The sequence below is a fragment of the Embiotoca jacksoni genome, unplaced genomic scaffold, assembly GCF_022577435.1.
Source record: "Embiotoca jacksoni isolate LCO1_2020_lvr unplaced genomic scaffold, fEmbJac1.0.p SCAF_29, whole genome shotgun sequence".
Classification (NCBI taxonomy): Eukaryota; Metazoa; Chordata; class Actinopteri; family Embiotocidae; genus Embiotoca; species Embiotoca jacksoni.
Genome location: NW_027185380.1, coordinates 822,388 through 844,121, shown reverse-complemented (window position 1 = coordinate 844,121; position 21,734 = coordinate 822,388). Strand labels below are relative to the sequence as shown.

The window sequence follows — 21,734 nt, the reverse complement described above, 5'->3', positions numbered from 1 at the left end:
GTAGCCCTGTTAATCAGAGGTAACAACCTAAACTGATGCGCAAAAAAAAACAAAAAAAAAACAATATTTGATACATTATAGTGACGTTCGTTTTCTCCAAAGTGTGCGCTGCAGTTTCCCCACAGCAGCGAGCACAGGAGAGCCGTCTGCAGCGTGTCCTCTGGCCGACCTCGCCGAATCTCTGAAAACAACCAGGGACACGAGACCAGCCAGTGACGATTCACTGTACGTTGCTTCTACAGTTCATATTTGCTGATTACTTGACTGTGTTCCCTCTAAAAACTGAATGATGGTTTGTGACGCTGCAGAGATGCGTAGACATGGTCCTCTTTGAATAAAAACGGACATTTTTCCAAAAGTCACAAGAATTCATGACTACAAAATCCCCTCTGTTTAGTTCTTGTAGAAATCACATGCTTAAGAGCCTTTGAAATGTTTTGCTGTCTGATTAACTGGTGTGAGACAATTTAAAAAAAAAAAATCCCATGAAACTACTTTCATAATTTACCTGTTAAGTGGCGTCTTGCAGGACTCTTTGTCAACAGGATTAAAATCCTCCAACAAAGCTGCTGCAGGTCTGAAACCTTGATCTAGAAACAGTTTTAACATCATTACAAACTGCACAAAATAGAAAATTCTCGTCCGTTTACAGCCGTTTACTGCTCTTATTGTCTTCACCTGCAAAAGGCACGCAGGTCCTGAACAGCTGGACGTTGGGGAACATCTTCAGGCCGAGGCTTCTCCTCAGCGCTGGTCTGTCTTCTGATTTGGCCCTTTGGTTCTGCTCCGAGACCAGACGCTTGACCTTCGACCTCCCCTGAATCCAGGGTATCATCTTCACAGACCGTATGACTATCATACATTGGAGACGATGGAGGTCAGGAACACACTACCGGCTTAAATCCGCCGACAGTGATTTGCTTAATGACTTTTACCTTGGAAACTATGCCTCTTGCCGTTTCCTTTCTTCGAGCAGACGTGTTGAAAGTGGAAGTTCACAAGAAACTCCATACTGTCCATTACAGCTTTAGGAATCACACCTAGTAAATGTTGGGATCAAAACATTGCAGATATTAAGCCCATCAAAATGTGCTTTTTTTTTTTTTACAATACAGTATTGAACACTAAATAATTGGTCCCATATACCGAATAGATGAGGATTTTCAATGAAGGTGCGCAAGACCAGAACCCTGAGTTTAAGTCGTCCTTCAGACATCTCCGCCTTGTTTGGAGGCGGTAAAAGACACGGAGCGAAGACTGTAGCGATGTTCGAGCTGGTCATTAAGTTCTCGGAGCATCTGTCAGCACAGAGTGAAGAAAGAGAAAAACGTGATGTTTTTACAGCGCTCGTCGTAGCTCTCAAAAGAGGCCCAGCGATTAATCCAAGCAGTCCACAGATGGAAAAGACAAAATAACTACAATTTTTGTCTTTTCCGTATTTTGTACTCGACACAAATGGAACATATCTGAAAGTAAAATCAAATCATCTACTCATAATTCATGTCCACTCTAAAGCCCATAAGCTGGACGAGAGGTTACAGCGTAAACATGTAGACGTTGCTTCATTTGAGGGGTCACGAGACAGTTCACAACCAATGGTGAAGAAAACACACCGTTCTAAGGTAATCCGAAGTATCTGCGGGACGAACCGTATCTGTGCCTCTAATTTGAAAGTCGGAAATCATCATTTGTATGTCAAGATACAGATGTACAGTCGGGTACAAATCAGTCTGCATTTTTTCTTATGCATTGTATTTTATGACATTTTTGTGTGAATAAAACGGTTTAAAATCCAATATCTTGTTAGCTAATAGAGTTTCCTAGAAAAGACTATTTTATGGAATTTGTGATGCAAAATTTTCTCTCCAAAAATAACAATTCATGTGATAAATCGTACGAACAGTTCACTGCCGACATAAAAGCACAAGACAATTAATAATTATTGTCCGTTAACTGTAAATAAATGTGTCCTTGCAGTGTGTGGAAACTTGTAGACTCCGAATAAGTAGGCAAAGAGAAAAAAAATAAAAAAAATAAAAAAGAAGCAGTCTGATCCTTGTGGAGTCGAATCAACTTAAAATCCAGTTGAAATTGTGCGGAAAAAAAATACAACCAGTCCCTCTGAAGTGAGTATTTAGTGTTAAAACAATTATCTCTGTAAACCGTTAACCAGTCTTCACTGCAGAAGTTGATTTTACGTCTCAGGATTTAAAACGTCCCCTCATGATTTGTGTGGTGTCCTACCTCCGGGAGATTTTGGAGAGGAAGTCAAACAGGTAGTGCAGACAGGAGGAGTTTCTGGCAGGCAGCAGGCAGGACAGCAGCTGCAGGGCCACCATCCTGCTGTGCAGGTCAGGCAGCGCCTGGGCTTTGAGCAGAGCTGGGTGGAGCTCGGAGGGAAACAGCAGCTCCGGCAGCTCCCTGCAAAACTGTTTGACCAGAGTGGCCACGTCGTAGGGGGGGGCCGAGGACAGACACCCCTCTCCACAGTTCAGCTTGGCCTAAAACGGACAGGAAAGACATCACAATTCATATCTGCACTTTGAATTTATTTACATCTACTCAGAGACATGCTTTTGTTATTTAATCTGCCCAGTTTGGTATAAAATTTAAAATAGCCATCAGTATGATCATAGTTGAATCAACATCTACAAGTGTTTAAAAAAAACCAAAAAAACAAAAACAGGAATGTCGTATTGTAGTTTGTTTTAGGTGATTGTACCTAAAAAGGTGGCAACTGTGATGTCATTAAAGAACCAATATTTGCTGAAACCACCAGATGTCGCTGTTGCTCCAGCAAAGATTAAATTATTCTAACCTAACAAAAAAGGTCACAATCTTACCCTGAGGGTCCTAATGCGTGGAAGAGCGCCTGGTTTCCTGAACAGGCCCACAGTCCCGGCACGCTCCACAAGAAACGAGCACGCATCCACCAGAAAGCTGAGACACAAATCATTCTCAAAATGTCTATGTCTAATATTTTGTCCTATAAATGATACCAAAAAAACCCAACTTTCCAGTCTTGCCGTTTTTACACTCACCAGGGCACGAGGCCAAACTCAGGAATGTATCGCCGGGGCAAATTTCCCAGAGGAACACCAAAGACCTTTTCACCGCTGATTAACAGTCGGTCTTTTTTCTTCTCTAAGGTCTTCACAGATATCCCGTACAGGACTTGAAGGTGAAACCGAATCACGTTACTGTCGATAACCATGATTTCACCGGAACAACTTAAAAAAACTAAGCAGTTCAAAGTGTTTCACTGAGTCACCATAATCCCTTTAACTCACAGGGTAAAATCACCTGCGACTGAAGGAGCCGGACTTTATTATGCTCATCAATATCACCTGTGAAGGAAGAGTGGTGCGTTCAGGTGACATGGGGGAGGATGGTAGAAAGGAGATTTTCTGGCTTCAAACGTAACTCCATTCAGATCTTAGGTGGCCATTGATCCATTTTTCAGTCACGACTAAAGAAATACTTGTAGTCATGTTGTAAGCATGATTAAATAAACACACATTTATCTCTGTTTTAGCCTTTTATCTACAGTAAACTAGTATTTTTCACTTCTGAACAGCAAACTTTTGCAGAATTGCTGAAAACAGTGTCTGACACAACAGAGAGATTTATAAGTTTTACTCGCGTTTCAGTGGTTCAGGGTGAAGAGATCTTAACAACAAGCCCTGAAAATGCAAGTGTGAAAGCATTTGTGTGAATTTATTGTGCACATTCAGTCTAACTCAATGTACCCCAAATGGTAGGCCTACTTCTGCATTTGCTCGGTTGCGGTTTCAAATCGTGGGGGTACAACTTACAAAATTGACAGAGAATCACTGGTCATGAATTAGGGTGTCCATGTAGGCTTCAAATTCTGTCCGGTTTTTTTATGTTCTTTGTAATTGGACTTGAGGTCTTTCTGAAATAACGCTAAAAGTTCTGGCCTCGGGTTAGGAAAAGATTTCCACTCTATATTTGGTCCTAATATTCCACATTTTAACACATTGATCGTTGGCCTGACCTGCTGCCATTTCTTTTTTCATTTCAGTAGGTGTATCTATTTTTCAGAATTATTTGTAATTAATTAAATTTAATTACAGGTTGTTTTTTTTGTCCTGAACTTGTTGCTCCTTTTGTGTGTTTAATGTCTGCTTTCAAAAAATGTCCATCAGGATTTGGTTGAAGTTGAACATAAAGAATAAATACTGATGAGTGTGATCACTATTTTAACCAAATATTGTTCTCAACAAGCTGATATATATATATCATCGGATAGGGTCATGGAAATGCTCGCCACCTGCATGTTGAGACAGACTCCAGTTCTGCAGAATACTGTTAAAAGCAACTATTTTTATTACAACAGTACATGTATATACAGCAAAAGGAACAGTAGAAATAGATACGGAAGAAAAGCTGGTGTGGGCGGTGTCTGGGTTTTTGGTGTTGGTTGGAGATTTAGAAGCACTTCCTGTGGACGATGGAGGGGCCTGCCTCATCGTACTCCTGCTTGCTGATCCACATCTGCTGGAAGGTGGACAGGGAGGCCAGGATGGAGCCGCCGATCCAGACGGAGTATTTCCTCTCAGGGGGAGCGATGATCTGCAGGGAAGGGGAGAGGTGGAGGTGAGGTGGAAGTGAGGTGGAGGTGAGTACGAGATTACATTCACAATAGTGATATATATTGAACTCGTCCACTTCCTCTTCATCACAGGAGGCTTTGACCCGTCGGGCTCACCTTGATCTTCATGGTGCTGGGGGCCAGGGCGGTGATCTCCTTCTGCATACGGTCAGCAATACCAGGGTACATGGTGGTACCGCCGGACAGCACGTTGTTGGCGTACAGGTCCTTACGGATATCGATGTCGCACTTCATGATGCTGTTGTACGCGGTCTCATGGATACCAGCAGACTCCATACCTGGGAAGGTGAGATGTGAAAAGGTAAGCGCCTGAACGCCTCATAATGAAGTGTGTACTAACTCAGGAATAATAAAAAAAACAAAATACTGATCATAGCCTGATATTATTTGCAGTGTTTTGGAGTAAAAGAAAAAAAATCAAAAGGCAAAATATGAAACTGAAGGTCTTTTCTATTTAGCTTAAGCACTTTATAAACCTTTAACAAACAACTTTATACCATAGTATACTGTTACTGTAAGCAGATATATGAGCATTGTATGTATGTGTTATTCAATGCAGTATTTGTCATAAATTATAACTTTTCCTATTTCCTATTATTACAACAACTGTATATTGCCTGTTATTATTTGCTTCAATCTGCTTGCAACTACATTAAAGTGTGTTTTAAACTATTAATATTAAATATCAAATGCTGCCTACATGCTAGATAAGGGATGTTAAAGGAAAGTGTGATTGATTTCTGCTACTACTTTTTATTTTTCACAGATTATTGGGCCAAATCATCAGCAATTTTTTTGGATATTGTTAAAAATTACTTTCCTACCCTGTTATCGTTATGAAATCAATTATTATGACTATAATATTACTGTGTGTGTATTTGCGGTGGCTCACCGATGAAGGAAGGCTGGAACAGGGTCTCGGGGCAGCGGAAACGCTCGTTGCCGATGGTGATGACCTGACCGTCGGGCAGCTCGTAGCTCTTCTCCAGGGAGGAGGAGGAGGCGGCGGTGGCCATCTCGTTCTCGAAGTCCAGAGCCACGTAGCACAGCTTCTCCTTGATGTCGCGGACAATCTCACGTTCAGCTGGAGGGAGAATAAAATGTCAAAGTTCAGTCAAACAGTCTCTCAAGACAAATAACCAGACACTCTGAGAAATGAATAGATTAATTCATGAGTAAATGCCCCTTCAGTCACGATTTCAAAGTATAAAACAGCTCATTCATTCTCTTATAAATGAAAAGTGGCATTTATATTCATGATTATATGCACTACTTTTTGCTGCTACTTGGCCTAATGTGACCAATAGCTTATGGTTAACGGACGTTACGAAGTCAGTTCCTGGACTTCACTCATTCCTCTGTTATGTTTCAGCCTGTATTTTCAGTACCTGGTTGCGGGGAGTTAAGGAAATTGTAAGTAAATTAGTTACATTACTTTGCTTTTGTGCACTACACAAAAGTTAACATACAAAACAATTGACATCGCATTGTTATGAATAAAACTAACCTACTCAATAGAATGTACAATAGCCAAATTAGCTCCACCTCGACCAACTGCAGCATTCAAACGTTGCCTACTCATAAATGAATGAATAATAATAATGGTTAAATAGCCTATATAACCAAATAAAATAACCTCTGAAAAGGGCTATTCTGCAAAATATTTTACCAATAGTAATGTTTTACTGAGTTAAATTTGAATGCAGTGGTTTGACTTGGAGGTATTGTGACTTTACTTTGGATTATTATTACTTTTACTTCAGTAAAAGATTTGAGTACTTTACTATTGAATTTCAGGTGCCATCGTTGAACAAAAGTGACTGAATATAACCTTTTAGAAAACATTTCAATCTTAAATTGAATCCGTTTTTTTTTTTTGTTTTCAGGCAATTGTTTCAGACTGCTGGTTGTGAAGCCTTCTTACCAGTGGTGACGAAGGAGTAGCCACGCTCAGTCAGGATCTTCATCAGGTAGTCAGTCAGGTCGCGACCGGCCAGATCCAGACGCATGATGGCGTGGGGCAGAGCGTAACCCTCATAGATGGGCACGTTGTGGGTCACACCATCACCGGAGTCCAGCACGATACCTGTCCGACGAAAGACGCAGTTTGTCAGAGGAGAACGTATAAAGTGTGAAGTTTAGTTGTTCTGCGATGTTGAGGAGTCAAAGACCTTTGGCAGAGACTCACCGGTGGTACGACCGGAGGCGTACAGGGACAGCACAGCCTGGATGGCCACGTACATGGCGGGGACGTTGAAGGTCTCAAACATGATCTGGGTCATCTTCTCCCTGTTGGCCTTGGGGTTGAGGGGGGCCTCAGTCAGCAGGGTGGGGTGCTCCTCTGGGGCCACACGGAGCTCGTTGTAGAAGGTGTGGTGCCAGATCTGTGAAACAAGGACAGGCAGGAGGAATTGTAGCAGATGTGGCACTTCTCCACTCATTTTCCAATCATGTAAAGTAACCCATGTAGAAACATCAGTGCCACTCGCGTCTCACCTTCTCCATGTCGTCCCAGTTGGTGATGATGCCGTGCTCGATGGGGTACTTCAGAGTCAAGATACCCCTCTTGCTCTGGGCCTCGTCTCCCACGTAGCTGTCCTTCTGACCCATACCCACCATCACACCCTGCGAATGAAGGAAAACGCATCTCAGAAACTCAAGATCGAGACGGACACCACCACAACTACCTGCAGAAATGTGATCTTTCAGAAACTTAGGGTCCTCTTTCGTTAGTCTAACCTGGTGACGGGGGCGTCCAACAATGGATGGGAAGACAGCACGGGGAGCGTCATCACCGGCAAACCCAGCCTTGACCAGGCCGGAGCCGTTGTCGCACACCAAGGCGGTGGTCTCGTCGTCGTCACACATGTTTGGTCTGTTTTTGGCTGGCCTTCTGCAACAGACGGATGGAGACGGGAACAATGTGATTCAAAGAAATGCTTCATTTTGTCTGGATCAGAATTACAGTTCAAGGTTCTTAGTAAGAACAGAGTGATTATTTTCAGCAGGAAAGAAGATCCCCATCATGTTTAAAGGTGTAATATTTCCATTTAAAGTCTAAAAGGAAGATCGTTTCGCACAAAAACAAAAACAAAAACAAAAAAACATGCAACTCTGAGAAACAATGTAGCGCCATGTTCAGTGTGAAAACACCTCTGAGTGCTCTAATCTCATCTCCGACTCTTACAGCTGCCCGAAAAGCCAAAACGGGACATGGCCCAAAGCCCCACACACACTCTTGGGTCTATTTTCAGCGTCGGGACTCTTGTCGCCCCCCCTCCTCCGCCTCTACAACCCCTCCTCTGTGTCTCATCATTAAGCCAGAGCCGGTTAACAGCTGAGGCGGTGTGTCTTTTGACAAGTGGCAGCGGAGGCCTGTGTGTCCTCTCAGCTGTCGCCACATAGTGGACTCCTCTGTTTAGATCCGGACCATGTGCTCTGATCCTTTCCAGGATCTCTGGCCTCAGCCTGCCTCCCAAGTGGCAGCATCATCGTCCTTCATGGAGTCCTCCCCGTTCAAATCCACAACTGGAAGAGCGGTTTCATAGCTGCTGTAGTATTCACTGTAATGCTTTCATGGAATTCAGCCTCATAATGCAAATGAGACTAATGAAGCAGAACTTTGATGAAGGCATCGTTACAGTGACAGTTTTTCTGTCAGCTTGACCAAAAGTCTACATGAGCAAAATATGATGTCACTATTGACAATACCTGGAGATCACACTTCTATCTATCCAGCCTAAAATCTCCCCCCTGATGTTCCTGTAGAGTGTAGAAGATTGAGTCTGATATTTCAGGCTAAAATTGTTTAACTTTTGTATATTTTTGCAAATTAGTGCCATAAAAGGAGTTAGACACAGAAAACTTGCAATCAAACTTAACTTTAAAAGCATTTTTTATGAAATAATAAAAATAAATTGGATTACACTTTACCTCAATGTGCCTATGACATCATATAACTAAATATTGTCATTATGAGATTGTGCAACTTGATAAAACACATTTTTTCAATTTTTAAGAAAAGCATTCACTTTAAGCTGTAAAGAGCTTAAAGAGTTCTTATCATTTGAATGCAGATAAGACTTCCATTTGATAAAGTTCCCACAATAAATAGTATGTCAGAGGAGTACTTTCCCTGCTATGGATTACATCTCATGTGAAACACTGATTTGTTCAGCTCCTCTGGTATTTAAGAAGTCAATTTTAAGTTATCTATCTATTCTATTTATAGAAGTATATCAGCGCTAATTGAACCTCAAGCTTTCTCAGGTTGTATCTGACCTTAGTTAGAGATGCTTGCCTGCGACTCCATAGCAAGCATCTCACATCCTGCATCCTTAACCTCACATCCTTTTTCACATTCTCCAGATACCGCAACAGTCTCTGAATCGTTCAACACCAAATTCTCCCCACTTTTCTCCCATCCTGCTCTGCTCTCATCCTTCGCTAACAACAAATCATACAAGACTCAAACAAGAATCAAAAACAACTCCAAACTGTAAAATAAAATACTGCATATCCATGATGTGGCAGTAATATCTCCTAGTGGCAGCATCTACTCATCTTCTCTGACCCCAAACAGCTGAAACACAGAAAGCAGACTGAAAAAGGGGGACTCACCAAGTTGTAACCACAAGACTGGAGTTTCCACTGGGACAAAGGGGCGAGGGTGCGAGGGGGTCCTTAAATATGTCTCAGCGTCCTGAGGCCAGGGGCTGGTGGGCGGGCTCGGGAGTTCACACAAGCCCAAATTAAGTGCTGCTCAGCAAAATGGTTCAGTAAAGTGGATCCTGTGTCAGGGACACCACCAAACTGGAGAGACGTTGCCTTGGAGATGAAAAAGCCACCGACTGAAGTAAGAAATAAAAAGCAGCACGTGGGACTTCTATTGAAGATGGATGATTCTGTATAAGGACTGAAAAGTTTGAACAGGTTATGTGTGATAAATGATGTCATATATGTATGTTATCTTTGACTGATGACCTTTATGTTACATTTAAATGGCAAAATTAACTTTTGAGACAAAAAAACACTCATTTGAACACAAGAATACTGTATCTAATGTTACTTTAGGTGGCAAATTACTTATGTGGATTCTTTCAAATTCAAAGCTGCAGGCAGATCAGTACATTTAAAAGCTATATCATCTGTAATAAGTTCAGATTCCTGCTTCACACGTAGCAGCATCTTTTCTCCCACTCATACTTTGTGGCGCTGCCCCTCAGGTCCCTAAGGATGTGTTAATATGACTAAGCTCCAACGGGGCACTGTGCGTGTGCGCGATCGCCGGGTGTGATGGTAATATGAGATCTCGCCTGAGCAATCTGGTTAAGGAGCCGTCTGAGGGAAACTGCCGGTGACGGTTTGCCAGTGTTGTGGCATGTGTGAAGATGGATGGAGGAAAGGGGAGGGGAAGGGGGGGCCCAAAAACATGCCAGACAGCTGAGAGGCAATATTGTAAGGGGGGTTCGGGAAGGCCAGTGCCCAGACCTCCAACAGACGACAGATCTCTCGGACGGCCTGTGCAGGGAGCGTCTAGGAACAGTCCTCGGCTCTGATTGGCTCCAGTGTCTCCTTTTAGGGAAATGGAGTGCAGCAGGTGCCAGCGGCTGCACGTCGCCACACACCGAGGGGTACAGAGCGGCAGGCCAGCTCGGGCTCCTGATTCGTCACCTCATGCTGCAGCCCTATCCGGTCCCCTGTGAGTGCAATGAGAATGTAAATACCCTCCACACCATCAACACTCTGAAATACTCCATTTGTAGCCATGTGCTGCGATGTACCTCAGAAAAGAGACACTACTAACCTACTTGTTTATTTCTATTCCAGGCTTTTTCATAACGGAGACCTCAGGTACCTTCAAATCTTGCGTCTCGGGCATCTGATGACACCGTGCGTAAAGTGAATCACTACAATCTGTACAAGTTAGGCTTATTTTTGAGTGTAGTTTTGTGAGTCTTGTTGTAACGGGGGTAAAATATCTGACCAACGATCTCAGTATTATCCACCCAAAAAAAGAGAAATAACTCTCAGTTAAAGTGTCATTTGGGATGACATCAGCAAGCACGACAGGCATGTTCGGCCCGTGTTGACGTTGAATGTACGAGACGCGGTCATATCTGAGCTCAATGATGTTCTTCTATATTTAAATGTTACAGCAGCAGAGAGAGAGAGAGAGAGAGCCAGTGAACGCAGAGCTTCTGGAGGTATTTTTTTTGCCCTCTGATGGTCTGCAGCAACAGTCAGCAGTGCAAGAAGCATTTAGATCATGAACACACACACATAGATCAGATATTATGGATGAAGAGAAGAGAAAGTAGAGCATTCAAATATTTACTTCAATGCATTACCTTAAGATGAACTGTAAAAATCAAAAAAAAAAAAAAAAGTATCAGGGTGGCTCCTGTCTTAAGGTATATTATATTAGTGGTTTAAATTATTGAAGAATGTAACACTTAAGTGGTTCTTTTAATATTAAACTTATTGTGATTGAGTTCATTCGAACTGCTTCACATCTCGTTCTGCATTTAATCTAGAGCAATGCATCATGTTGTTTGCAAAGTCTTAATATAAGAATTAAGCAGTTAGTCTAACTGAAATCAATAAAGTGGAGATAAACGTACAATATGTCTTTTTTTTTTTTTTTTTTTTTCTGTCATGGAGTTTAGTTCTAAAATGGAAATACTCAAAAGTACCTGAAAACCGTACTCCAGTGCAGTACTTGAGTAAATCTATTTAATTATTTTCTACCGACGACAGTCCAAATTCATTGCAAAGCATCAATCATTTATAATTTCATTGACTGTCTGGTGAATAAAACAAATTGACAACAAAGAAAGCAGTTCAACGTGAGATTATTATCATTACCTCGGTGGTAGGATTCTGAATGAGTTGACAAGATTTACACCAATAAAACCTGTTCAATTGAACTAATTTCTGCTATATATGTTTCAAGTGTGTGCTTAACACAACCTAACTTGTTCTGTAACTGAGCTGCATGTTTAAAAAAAAAAAAAAAAAAAAAGTAGAGACATCACATAAGTCTTTGGGTGAAACCGCTGCTGTGTTTTGTCAACAGCTCCCTTCAAGTCGGAGAAGCACTTTTTGGCAGAGTGGAGTCTTTATCAGGGCTGAAATGGGCCATGGTTTTCAGGGACATTCATCCTTATAAGGGAACGTAGGAAGCACACGGTTTGTCCGTCTTGACAGCTGCCCCCCACCACCGCCGCCACCCTGCACTTCACCCCACCCACCCCCCCTCCCACTTCCCAACACACACACACACACACACACTTAACCAGCTGTTAGTAACAACTGCTTCTGACCAGTGTCTCTAACGTAGACAGGGTTTTGTTTACCATTTGACTCAGAAAAAACATTGTGCGACACCTGAGCAATATATTTGAAGAAAAGAAAAACTCCCAATTCTTCAGTGTTTGACGGCTGGAAGTTTAGGATTATAAGATTTGATGAAATCAAGCTGATGACCTTCAGTTACATTCAGTTTCACGTGTATATTTTTAATTTCTATGAATGCAAGTATTTCAGATTGAGTAAAAAAAAGAAAAGAAAGAAAAGAGTTCATTGTCTGATCGTCTGATGTTTTGCACATTTCCATAACAGCAGACTATCGCTGTCCCTACAGAGGAGTACATTTTGGAAGCAGCTCCCGACAATGATCAGTATTCTTTTCTCGGCCCTGCAGCTCTGCTCCTGGCACCGACAGCCGTTATTGTAATGTGCCACATGCTCGCTGCAAACAGCTGACGGCTCGGCGGCGTTTGACAAACTGCTTGTTGGTTGAAATGTTAATCAGCGCAATCACACCAGCAGACATTTAGTCATCGTAAATCATTCTCCACGAGTAAAGTGACACAAAACAATTCAACAGCAGCTCATGTCTTGCCAAAAAATGATCAACAGCTCGCTAAAACAATTTCCCCTTGTGGGATTAATAAAGTAATCCCACAAGGGGATATCTAAATCGGTCTCCACAAAAACTGAACCTTCATGAAGGAGGGATTTATTAGTTTTAGCTCGATGTACAGAAATAAACTAACAACTGTGTGAACAGTCCCATGATGTTCAACTGACTGCACAACTACTGTCAAATATATGTATGAATAAACATGTAAACAATAGTGGATATGCTATAAACAATGAATAATTTCTGATTCATTTCAATTTCTGTCAATCAATCAATCAATCAATCAAATGACAGAAAATACATTGGCAACAATATATATTCCCTTTTAAGTGTGGAATTCATATATAATCCACCTCTTTACAGAAAACTGAACTTTTATTTCCCCCTGTTTTACTCAGTAATTATTATCACACTCATGTAACGTCCTGTAATTGTTGGTTATGTGTGCACACCGATTGAAAAAAAAAAAAGAAGTGGTTAATTCAAATGAGATGTTATGTATCACTACACATGGCAAACCAACCAATCATCCTCTGAGCAGCCCTCTTTCATTATCACTGTGCTTTCAGTACATGACGAGGTGCGTTTCAGTGAGTGCAGTGCAGAGCAGACACCATCGACTGCCAGCGGTTTCTCAGATAATGCCGGCTCTATAAATATATGGAGCGCTTTGAAAGTTTCCATGTCAGCGCTCCATTGTCCTGTGCCATGAGGGGACCTACAAGACCACTTGTGTGTGCATGTATATGTGTGTGTGTGTGTGTGTGTTATAGTGTGTAAGTGTGCAGTAGTGGGATGTTGAGCCGTGAGGAGGTCCCTGCAGGAAAGATTGCAGTGCCTTTCAAAGAGTGACACCAGGTACATAAAAGTGCAAGCGATATGGCAAGTATATGTGCCACATCTGAACAGGATCATAAAACATCTTTATTTATCTTCAGTATGTAGGGGCCTCATTGTAACTCACGATTCGGATGTTTTAACTTTTTTAATTGAAGCCAATAAGAAAAATAAATATAACGCTGTTGGGATTCACGTCAAAGCCACAGCTGCTATGATCATAGATATCATTGTAAGACACTAAAAAGTAACCAGCCTACTGGATAATAATGGCACACCTGAACCCTGCAAAGTCAAGCGTGAAATTACTTTTACCAAAACTAAACAACAAAAAAAACAAATCTGCAATTTCTAAATAAATGGTTTAAGTAAACCCAAATAATTGAGGTGGATGAATATGAAATGCTCACTTCACTGTGCTTGTACTCGCATGTTTAATTTTGAGCACTTTTTAACATAGCGTACTACCATCATTTCTTCTGCAGAATAGTACCCTTTGAAAATTATGGTTTTTTTTTTAGAAATATAATTCACAGAAGTAAAGAATGGTTGATGAATATGAAATAAAACACCAATCAGGTCTCGTCCTTGTTTGTGGTTTTTAGCTGTTCCTTACTCACGACAATAAGTGTGGATTACGTGAAATGACGCGTTACGTTTCCATCTTACGTTCCAGTGTCCCGGTAGTTGAGCCTTAGCAACCGTAGTGAGTCCCTAGCAACGGTAAAGACGACAAGGAAGCCATTTCTTATACGTTTTTTTTTTTTTTTTAATGAAGATGGCACATTTTTTCCCTCATAAATGTTGGCTATTTCTGTTGTCAATAGTCTAATAATAAATCTAGTCATTCGAGTCATTTAAACTTTTAGTTTGAAAAAGAAAAACATGGAGGACAGAAAGCAAGAAACTCATCCCAAACGAATTTTTATCAACGACGTCGACGGATATTCCTCCAAGCACATCGCCAAGGTGAAGAAGAGAAAGCCTGTATTTATTGTTGTTGAAAAAAAAAAAAGCCCACTACCGGGTAGTCTCCAGTAATGTTTCTTACCTATTTCGACAGTATTTATCAACATACGTAGCGGAAGAGATGTCTGAGGACGAGGACGAGGAGGATTCCGCTACACGTGGTGAACCCGTTTTCCAAGTCGTGGGAACTGTGTCCTCCTCTTCCTCCGAGGATGAAGAGTCAGGCTGTCTGGAGCTGTATACGGTAAGTCAGGCATAAAATAATAAATAAATAATAATTTAAAAAAAAATGGATATTAAATGCTGTTTTGTTTTTTTTCTTTCTTTGTTAAAAGAAATGCATGTTGCTTTACACAGTGGTGGAAAGGAAGTGTAAGTTAATTCATTTTAAGCATATGATCGACTTGGACATGATTTGATTAATTGCTACAGTTTTAATACACTTTTTTTTTTTTTTGCAAAATTCAAATACTTGTCGTTAATATAATAATGTCACATGTATGATATCCTTCGGTACGATCCTTAGGAGTAGTTCATTCTGCATTGTTGGCTCTTTTACTTTTATTTAAGTACATTTGAATGCAAGAATTAATTGTAAAAGAGATTAAAAAAAAAATTGTATCCAAACAGGGACATCTTGAAGTTAAATTGTATTTCTGCAAATAACATCCAAAATATTCTAACACAACCTCCTTTTGTAGTCACCAACCATGGATGAGCTCCTTCAGCACCTGCTGGAGTGTGACGTGGTCGTGTACAACGTTTCAGAAAGTGCAACGCAGCAGCAGGTTGAAGAAGCAACGTGGGTACTGACAGGTGGGGCACTGAGATACAGGCTTATGTTTTGGTGGCTTAATGAGATCCATATCTCTTAAAATATATATATTTTTTTTACAAACAGCACTTTTGGCTGAGATGAACAACTTCAATTCTCGGAAAATATTCATCTTAGTCTCCACTGTCATGACGTGGGCCATGACCAAACCTCGAAATGCGGTGAGCCTGCACGGGGAAGATTTGGGGCAAACTGTTGACTTGTCAGGTTCCTGAAACAAAACGTGATTTTTTCTTTTCTTTTCTCCTCCTAAGGATGAAACAGATGGTGTGATATCAGAGAAAGAGTTTCGAAGAAGAAGGCCTCACCCCAGTTTCAGAAAACACGACGATCTGGAAAGACTCGTGTTAAATTTGCCTCAAGCGGTACGTAGATGCTGATGATAATCTCAATGTTCTTCAAAACACATGACAACATTTCAGTAGCAGTTTATTATGCTTTCATAACAATTCGGTGCAAATTGTTTTCATGAAAACATCTGTCCTGAATTTGACTCTTCCAGAAAAAGTCCAAACTCAAAGGTTATGTTGTGGCTAGCGGTCTTCAGTACGGAAAGGGAGAGAACCTCTTTCACTACTTTTTCAAGGTAGATATTAACAAAATAACCTCGGTGACACATTATACTACGTGTCTTTGTTGATACTGCCGGTGTAATTTTGTATTTTCTTCCAGGTTTCTTGGTTGATGCAGCTTCCAAAAGTTCCCATTTTTGGAGAGGGCACAAATCGTATTCCGATGATTCACGTATACGACCTCGGAGGGTGATTTTAATCATCTGTTCTCTTACATACATCTGGAGGTAATCGATGCAGAGCTGAACTGACTGTGTTTGTTTCACAGAGTGATACAAAACATCATCGAAATCAAGCCAAGGCTGAAGTACATTCTTGCCGTCGATGATTCCACGAACACTTTAGAGGATATCGTAAAGGTAATCTTTGTAATAAACAATCATGCAGCGCATGGCTGTGGTAGAATGTGTTTCTGATCTTTTGGCAATGAAAGAAAGAAAATTGTTCAAATTAACACAAAAACAACCTGTCCTGACCTCCAATCTCGTTAGATGATAAGTGATGTGCTTGGGCCAGAACAAACTCACAACTTACCAATGCAGGAAGCCATCGACATGAAGGCATTCAAGGTGCAGTCCGTGATTATTGTTGTTATTATTTTTTGTTTGTTTGTGCCTCTCATAAACATCTGCATCATGTTGCCCCTCTGCAGTACATTGTTGCATCGGTATTTCACTCAGAAATATTTGGTGTTAAACATATTGTGAATCATTTTTTCGTCTCCCATTTCAGCCAGAGGAACTGGAGTGCCTAAATATCAACCTCCGCCTGGACGCTTCTATTGTCAAAGACACTTTCAACATGCACTGGACGTCTGAAGTCGGGATGGTTAATAACATGGAGAGCATTGTGGAGGAATACAAAGAGACCATGCGGCTGTTTGTGAGTGTACAAGTCCTTTAAATAAGAGAGTTACGATCATTACTCGCAGTTGTATATGGCCAGTTTGTACTGGATACGGTTTATACAAGGCTTCAAAGCATCTACTGATGCTTTGTATCCCAAAATCCCAGAATATGTACTTATGTCTCAGTCGTACGTGCATGTGGCCGTGACTCCTTTCTTTTCCATTTATTTTGCAGCCAGTAAGAATCTGCCTGGTTGGACCTCCAGCTGTGGGGAAAACCACTATTGCAGAGAAGCTCTGCCATCGTTACCAAATACGTCACATCAAGATCGAAGTCATCATCGAGGAAAAGATCGCACAACTGGTCAGTGGAGGCAGAGAATTACATTTGTGTTCAAGGCAGATTTCATTTGTCTCTCACTGCCCCAGTGAAACTATGGGAAATATACTGCCCTCTTGTGGAAGTTCTTAAAGAGGAAATTAATAGTTAGAGTCACTTTGACCTTTTATGTCAAATCTATGACTTTGACACTCCTCTATGGCAGCAGTGACATATGACATGATAAACATTAAGCATTAATGTATTATGTCGTTTTCTGTGTGCTGCAGAAGGAGATAGTGGCTGAAGCTGACACTGAAAATGGTGGCAACGAGGAACAGAAAGCTGCACAGAAACAACTGGAAGATATTTTTACAGGAATGGCAATAACTGACGGTTGGTCATAGAAACACAGCCGTGAATAAGAACTATCAAAACCACTTTGAGTCGACGCTTGTGTCGTTAAATCCACAGTTTGTTATGGGATGTGCTCATTCGAAAAGGATTATTTTACTGAAACTTGTTGGATTTGATGTTTCCGTGGCTGTATTTTAAGTGTATTGTTGAACAGAGTGCTTTAGTTTCTCGCTTTTTGTTTAAACCAGCGTTTTCCTCCATCAGGTAAAGTGGTTGACCGTCCAGGTTTTCGCATTTTACAAGAAAAACTGAAGTCTAAGCCGTGTAAGAATCAGGGATTTGTCCTTGATGGCTTCCCTAAAATTTACGAGGAAGCAAAGGTGATTTTTGCTGGTGAGTTTCATCTATGAATTTAGTTGTTGCTAAGTTCAATTGAATTCTTTGTGCTAAAGAGTATCACGTGTTTCAGATGAAGATGCCAAGAACCAGGAATCGGATTCGATCACCAAAATTCCAACGTGCAACAAGAACATCATTCCAGGTTGTCGATCTGACATTAAATCACCACTAAAGTCTAACAGAATTAACTTATTTGCAAAACACTCAAACAATTAAAAATTTTTTATATGTTTTTCAGGGCATATTTTTGCCATAAATGCATCCGATGATTTTCTGACAAATCGAGTACAAGGACTTCCAGAGAGCGTGGCGGAGAAAATGCACTACACCCAGAATGAATTCATCCCTCGCCTGGCGACATACAGACAACTCAGTGAAGCTGAGGAAACACTGCTGGACTACTTTCATGAGCTTGAAATTCACCCAGAACAAATTGGTACAGCCCTCAAAGCCATATTGTTACATATTAGGATACAAGGAGTCAGACAAGTCAAGAACAAAATCACAAATATGGATTAAAAAAAAAAAAATCCTACTAAAACAAATCATCAGTGAGAAAAATGCATAAATGGCAAGTCATAAGTAGAATGATAAAAATGACTCCCTCCAGTATGTGGTATATCATAAAAGATCTGTTTGCGCTGCACATTTTACTTTTGTTCTGCCTTTTGATCGCCGAATTTATGCTACAGTGCAATACAGCAGATTTATTGTCCGTTTCTTTGCATTAAAGTCCAACTTGTTCCTCCCCAGAGGTCACCACAGATGATCCAGAGTACACAGACGTTCTGGAGAAGATCGCAGAGACGGTGGGGGTTCCCAAGAATTACGGACGGAATCAAGAAGAATGGGAAGAGGAGAACCGGAGAAAAGAAGAGGAGAGGAAGCAGACACTGGCTGCAGAGGCCGCTGAGAGGAAACACAGGAAGGAGGCGGCGCTGGCTGAGATGGTTGCTCAGTATGAGGACTGGGTGAGCTGAGCGAGGAAGACTCGAGCGTAACATTCACACTCGGTCCAGCAGAGGTCACGCTAACCGTGAGTACAATTATTTGCTCTATTAGCAGAGGAATTTGCTGGAGGTGAAGCGACAGGAGGGTGAGCTGCTGGAAGCTCGCTCTCTTCCTCTGAGGAACTACCTGATGAAGTACGTGATGCCCCCGCTCCAGGAGGCCATGGTCGAGTGCTGCAAGATCAAACCGGACGACCCTGTCGACTTTCTGGTATTTACACAGCAGACCCTCCACTATATAATACACTGAAGATCAGGGAGTAGCAGTTCAAATTGTACAAGTATATTGTGTTTTGTTTTTGCAGGCTGAATATCTTTTACAGACGAGTCAACAGAAGTAAATATAACCCTAATGACAACATCTGACCTCCAGCTGCAGGTTTTCAAGCTGTTCAACAGCAAACAACGACATTTGAAAGTATGGTATGAACAAAGTTTGTTGATACCAGTTTTATGATTTAATATTTAATATCGTGACATAAAATTAAAGCAGTGATGCATTGTTGTTACTGGCTTATGATAAATATGAAAACGTTTTGATTACATGCTTGTTAAAAAAAAAAAGAAATTCTGTGGATATATGTAATGTATTTTATAGTTACATAAGTGATAAATATTGTATACAAACTCCAGCTGAAAAGAAACTTAATCCTTCCCAGAAATCACATTTAAGGAGAGTACAGACTGGAAAAACCTATAATATTTCCAATATTACCGAGATCTTAAGTAAAAGTAGATACCATGCTGTAAACCTGATATATGCTGCATATATTAATGCATTTTGGTTGATAAAAAACAAAACTTAAACACCTGCAAAAAATAAATAAATTAAAAAACATTGAAGAAATCTCAGGTTTCAGTCCTGTTATCTTTTCTAGGTTTGCTTTTTCAACACTAGGTGGCGCAAGGAGTCTTTCTATAAACTTCACACAGTATGAAGAGAGAAAAAAAAGCACTTGAAATAAAGTGATTATTTTTCTAAATCCAACCCAAAGACAAGACAGTGCTCATGTTTCATGTTCTGAAACGTATGGGTTTTCTCCTTGCTGCGCTGAATATATTAGTCTGGCAGTGGGGAAAGAAAAATGAAGGCCTTTGTTCTGATATTGTTGTAAACGGTCTCATAAAGTAGGAATGTGTCGCTCCAGTTGTTGTGGTTATCAAAGACAAACTGCAGACACCAGTTTGTCTTTGTAGTTAGTTTGTGGTTGAGGGGCTGTCTGCAGCCTTACTTTCAGAATATAAAAATAAATCTGTCACAACTGAGCAGGAGGAAGGACCCGAACGCACAACTCAAGTCTTTAAGACTTACAGATGCATGATGGAACAAAGTCCAAAGTCCACAGAGGGACGAAAACACGAGGAAAAACAGTCACAGGTCATCAGCACTTTAGGTGGTGATGACAATATTTCACATTTTGTTGAGCACTGAAATGGCGACACTAATCTCTAGTCTTCACTACATATATATATATTATATCAGTCTGGACATGGATGTAAACTGCAACTTATATATATATATATATAATGTTAATTTATGGCAAACAGAATTCTGGTCACCTCGCGAACATCCACTCTCCTTTTAACTCCGTCTTGGTTTCCGACCACCTGCTGAGGCAAATGCTTGGCTCTTCAGCTGATAAACGCTCCACTATGTTCCCCGCCGACTGTTTGCTGCCTGTCCCGTAATCAGAGCGGTAACGGTGAGTATGTGGCAAAGAGCCAAAAATAATGAGCTGAAACATCTCAAACTGAGCTGAGGAGAGCTGCAGATTCAAGGGACAATTCTCAATCAAAATACTGATTAGAGAAGCTTCAAGTCCACTTGCATTGTTGAATCCCGATTGGAAACTTGTTGACAAAGCAGACGAGAGAATCGGGGAGCACGCGTGAAGGTTGAGGACTGCTGGTGGTAAAAGGTGGGAACACACCGACAGGCAGGCTGAGAACCAGGCGGTAAGAGTGCAGAAATATTGCACTCTTGTGTTTAGGGGCAGTAAATTAAGCCACAGGCATTTGGACTGAATATTAAAAGTGACAAGGGTAAAAAAAAAACAAAAAAAAACAGGTGATAATTAGCATGAGGTGAAAGGGTCGTGCCCAATCAGCCACAATGAAAGTGTTGGCGGTGGCACTGTGGGAGCTACAGCGGTCCGGGAGAAGCATATTAGGACGGACTTCCCCTGCAGTGAGCAGGTCCAGCTCTGTCACTGGCGTTTAATTTCATATTTATGGGGAGAAATGACGAGTTGTTCTGCCAAACTCCTCGCGTTTCCCATAACTCGTGTGATGTGTTCAGCGTATATGTGCGGACGGTGCAGCTTACACTCCAAAAGTCAGCCAGCCCCGTCCTCGTTTCCAGTGTTTTACTACTGTGAGAGAAGGATATTATCCTGCCTATTAAGGTTTTATTTTATTTTTTTCTTTCCCCATTATGCACTGGGGGCAGGCTTGAAGTAAAAAAATAAAAAAAAAATAGTTTGCAAATAACATGCTCCATTGCATGCTGGGAAAATGACCTCTTTATGAGACTCACTACCCATCCACTTCATATCTGTTGTATTGCCACAACTACTACTCTTTCATCTGGTTATACTGGGCTGTAAGTAAACAAGGGTAAAACGCTCAGTGCTTTTTGAGGCTGTACTCTGGCACAGTGGCGCCGAATCCCAAAATCAGTATGCAAACGTGCTCCTCGTAATAATGCTGACATGATAATGCCAAGAAGGTATAACCACAGGCTGTATATTAAAGTGGATGTAGCTTCCGGGTCTGAAAAGTGAGGCTAATGCTAAAGTGCCTAAACTGCAAAACCGCAGAGTCTCCATAGACTCCCATTCAACTTCTCATAGAATATAAAAGTCTTGAACCGTTTTCATTACGGCGTCGTTCGTTACAGTCGCTCCTTCTTATTAGTTTTCTGGAGGCCGAACTGAAAATAATCCCATCATTCACAACCCCCACCCCGCCGCCCATCTCGTCCAAATATGGTCACTTCTGGCTCCGAAACAGCAACATGGCGACGG

At 41.1% G+C, this 21,734-nt stretch overlaps 2 protein-coding genes across 4 annotated transcripts; one reads left to right on the top strand and one right to left on the bottom strand.

The window, feature by feature from the left end:
* Window positions 1-4,327: 4,327 nt before the first annotated feature.
* On the bottom strand, window positions 4,328-14,571 carry actc1a (actin alpha cardiac muscle 1a). Of its 3 annotated transcripts, none has more exons than XM_069161659.1 (8): window positions 14,452-14,571; window positions 7,376-7,529; window positions 7,133-7,261; window positions 6,825-7,020; window positions 6,561-6,722; window positions 5,529-5,720; window positions 4,733-4,914; window positions 4,328-4,596 (listed from the first exon to the last, which is right to left on the bottom strand). In XM_069161659.1, exons 2-8 carry the CDS (start codon window positions 7,502-7,504, stop codon window positions 4,453-4,455), a joined length of 1,134 nt encoding a protein of 377 aa, XP_069017760.1. In that variant the 5' UTR covers window positions 7,505-7,529; window positions 14,452-14,571; the 3' UTR covers window positions 4,328-4,452. The 3 variants fall into 3 exon arrangements, with proteins under 3 accessions (XP_069017760.1, XP_069017758.1, XP_069017759.1); XM_069161657.1 differs by lacking the exon at window positions 14,452-14,571 and adding an exon at window positions 9,257-9,613; XM_069161658.1 differs by lacking the exon at window positions 14,452-14,571 and adding an exon at window positions 7,790-7,817.
* Window positions 14,139-19,516, top strand: LOC138205587 (adenylate kinase 7-like). The gene is made up of 18 exons (XM_069161656.1): window positions 14,139-14,369; window positions 14,464-14,613; window positions 15,071-15,185; window positions 15,271-15,365; window positions 15,459-15,569; window positions 15,707-15,790; window positions 15,877-15,965; window positions 16,045-16,135; window positions 16,268-16,345; window positions 16,509-16,658; window positions 16,859-16,987; window positions 17,233-17,338; window positions 17,564-17,692; window positions 17,769-17,840; window positions 17,937-18,134; window positions 18,452-18,669; window positions 18,761-18,919; window positions 19,014-19,516. The coding sequence occupies exons 1-18, from the start codon at window positions 14,286-14,288 to the stop codon at window positions 19,047-19,049; spliced, it is 2,094 nt and encodes a 697-aa protein (XP_069017757.1). The 5' UTR covers window positions 14,139-14,285; the 3' UTR covers window positions 19,050-19,516.
* Window positions 19,517-21,734: the final 2,218 nt, after the last annotated feature.

Coding starts and splice junctions, on each gene's coding strand:
- actc1a (XM_069161659.1), bottom strand. CDS start 7,504: ATGTGTGACGACGACGAGACCACCGCCTTGGTGTGCGACAACGGCTCC. Junction 7,262..7,375: donor TTGGACGCCCCCGTCACCAG/GTTAGACTAACG, acceptor CTTCATTCGCAG/GGTGTGATGGTGGGTATGGG. Junction 4,915..5,528: donor GTTCCAGCCTTCCTTCATCG/GTGAGCCACCGC, acceptor TCACCTTCCCAG/GTATGGAGTCTGCTGGTATC.
- LOC138205587 (XM_069161656.1), top strand. CDS start 14,286: ATGGAGGACAGAAAGCAAGAAACTCATCCCAAACGAATTTTTATCAAC. Junction 15,570..15,706: donor TGTTAAATTTGCCTCAAGCG/GTACGTAGATGC, acceptor TGACTCTTCCAG/AAAAAGTCCAAACTCAAAGG. Junction 18,670..18,760: donor TTGCTCAGTATGAGGACTGG/GTGAGCTGAGCG, acceptor TTGCTCTATTAG/CAGAGGAATTTGCTGGAGGT.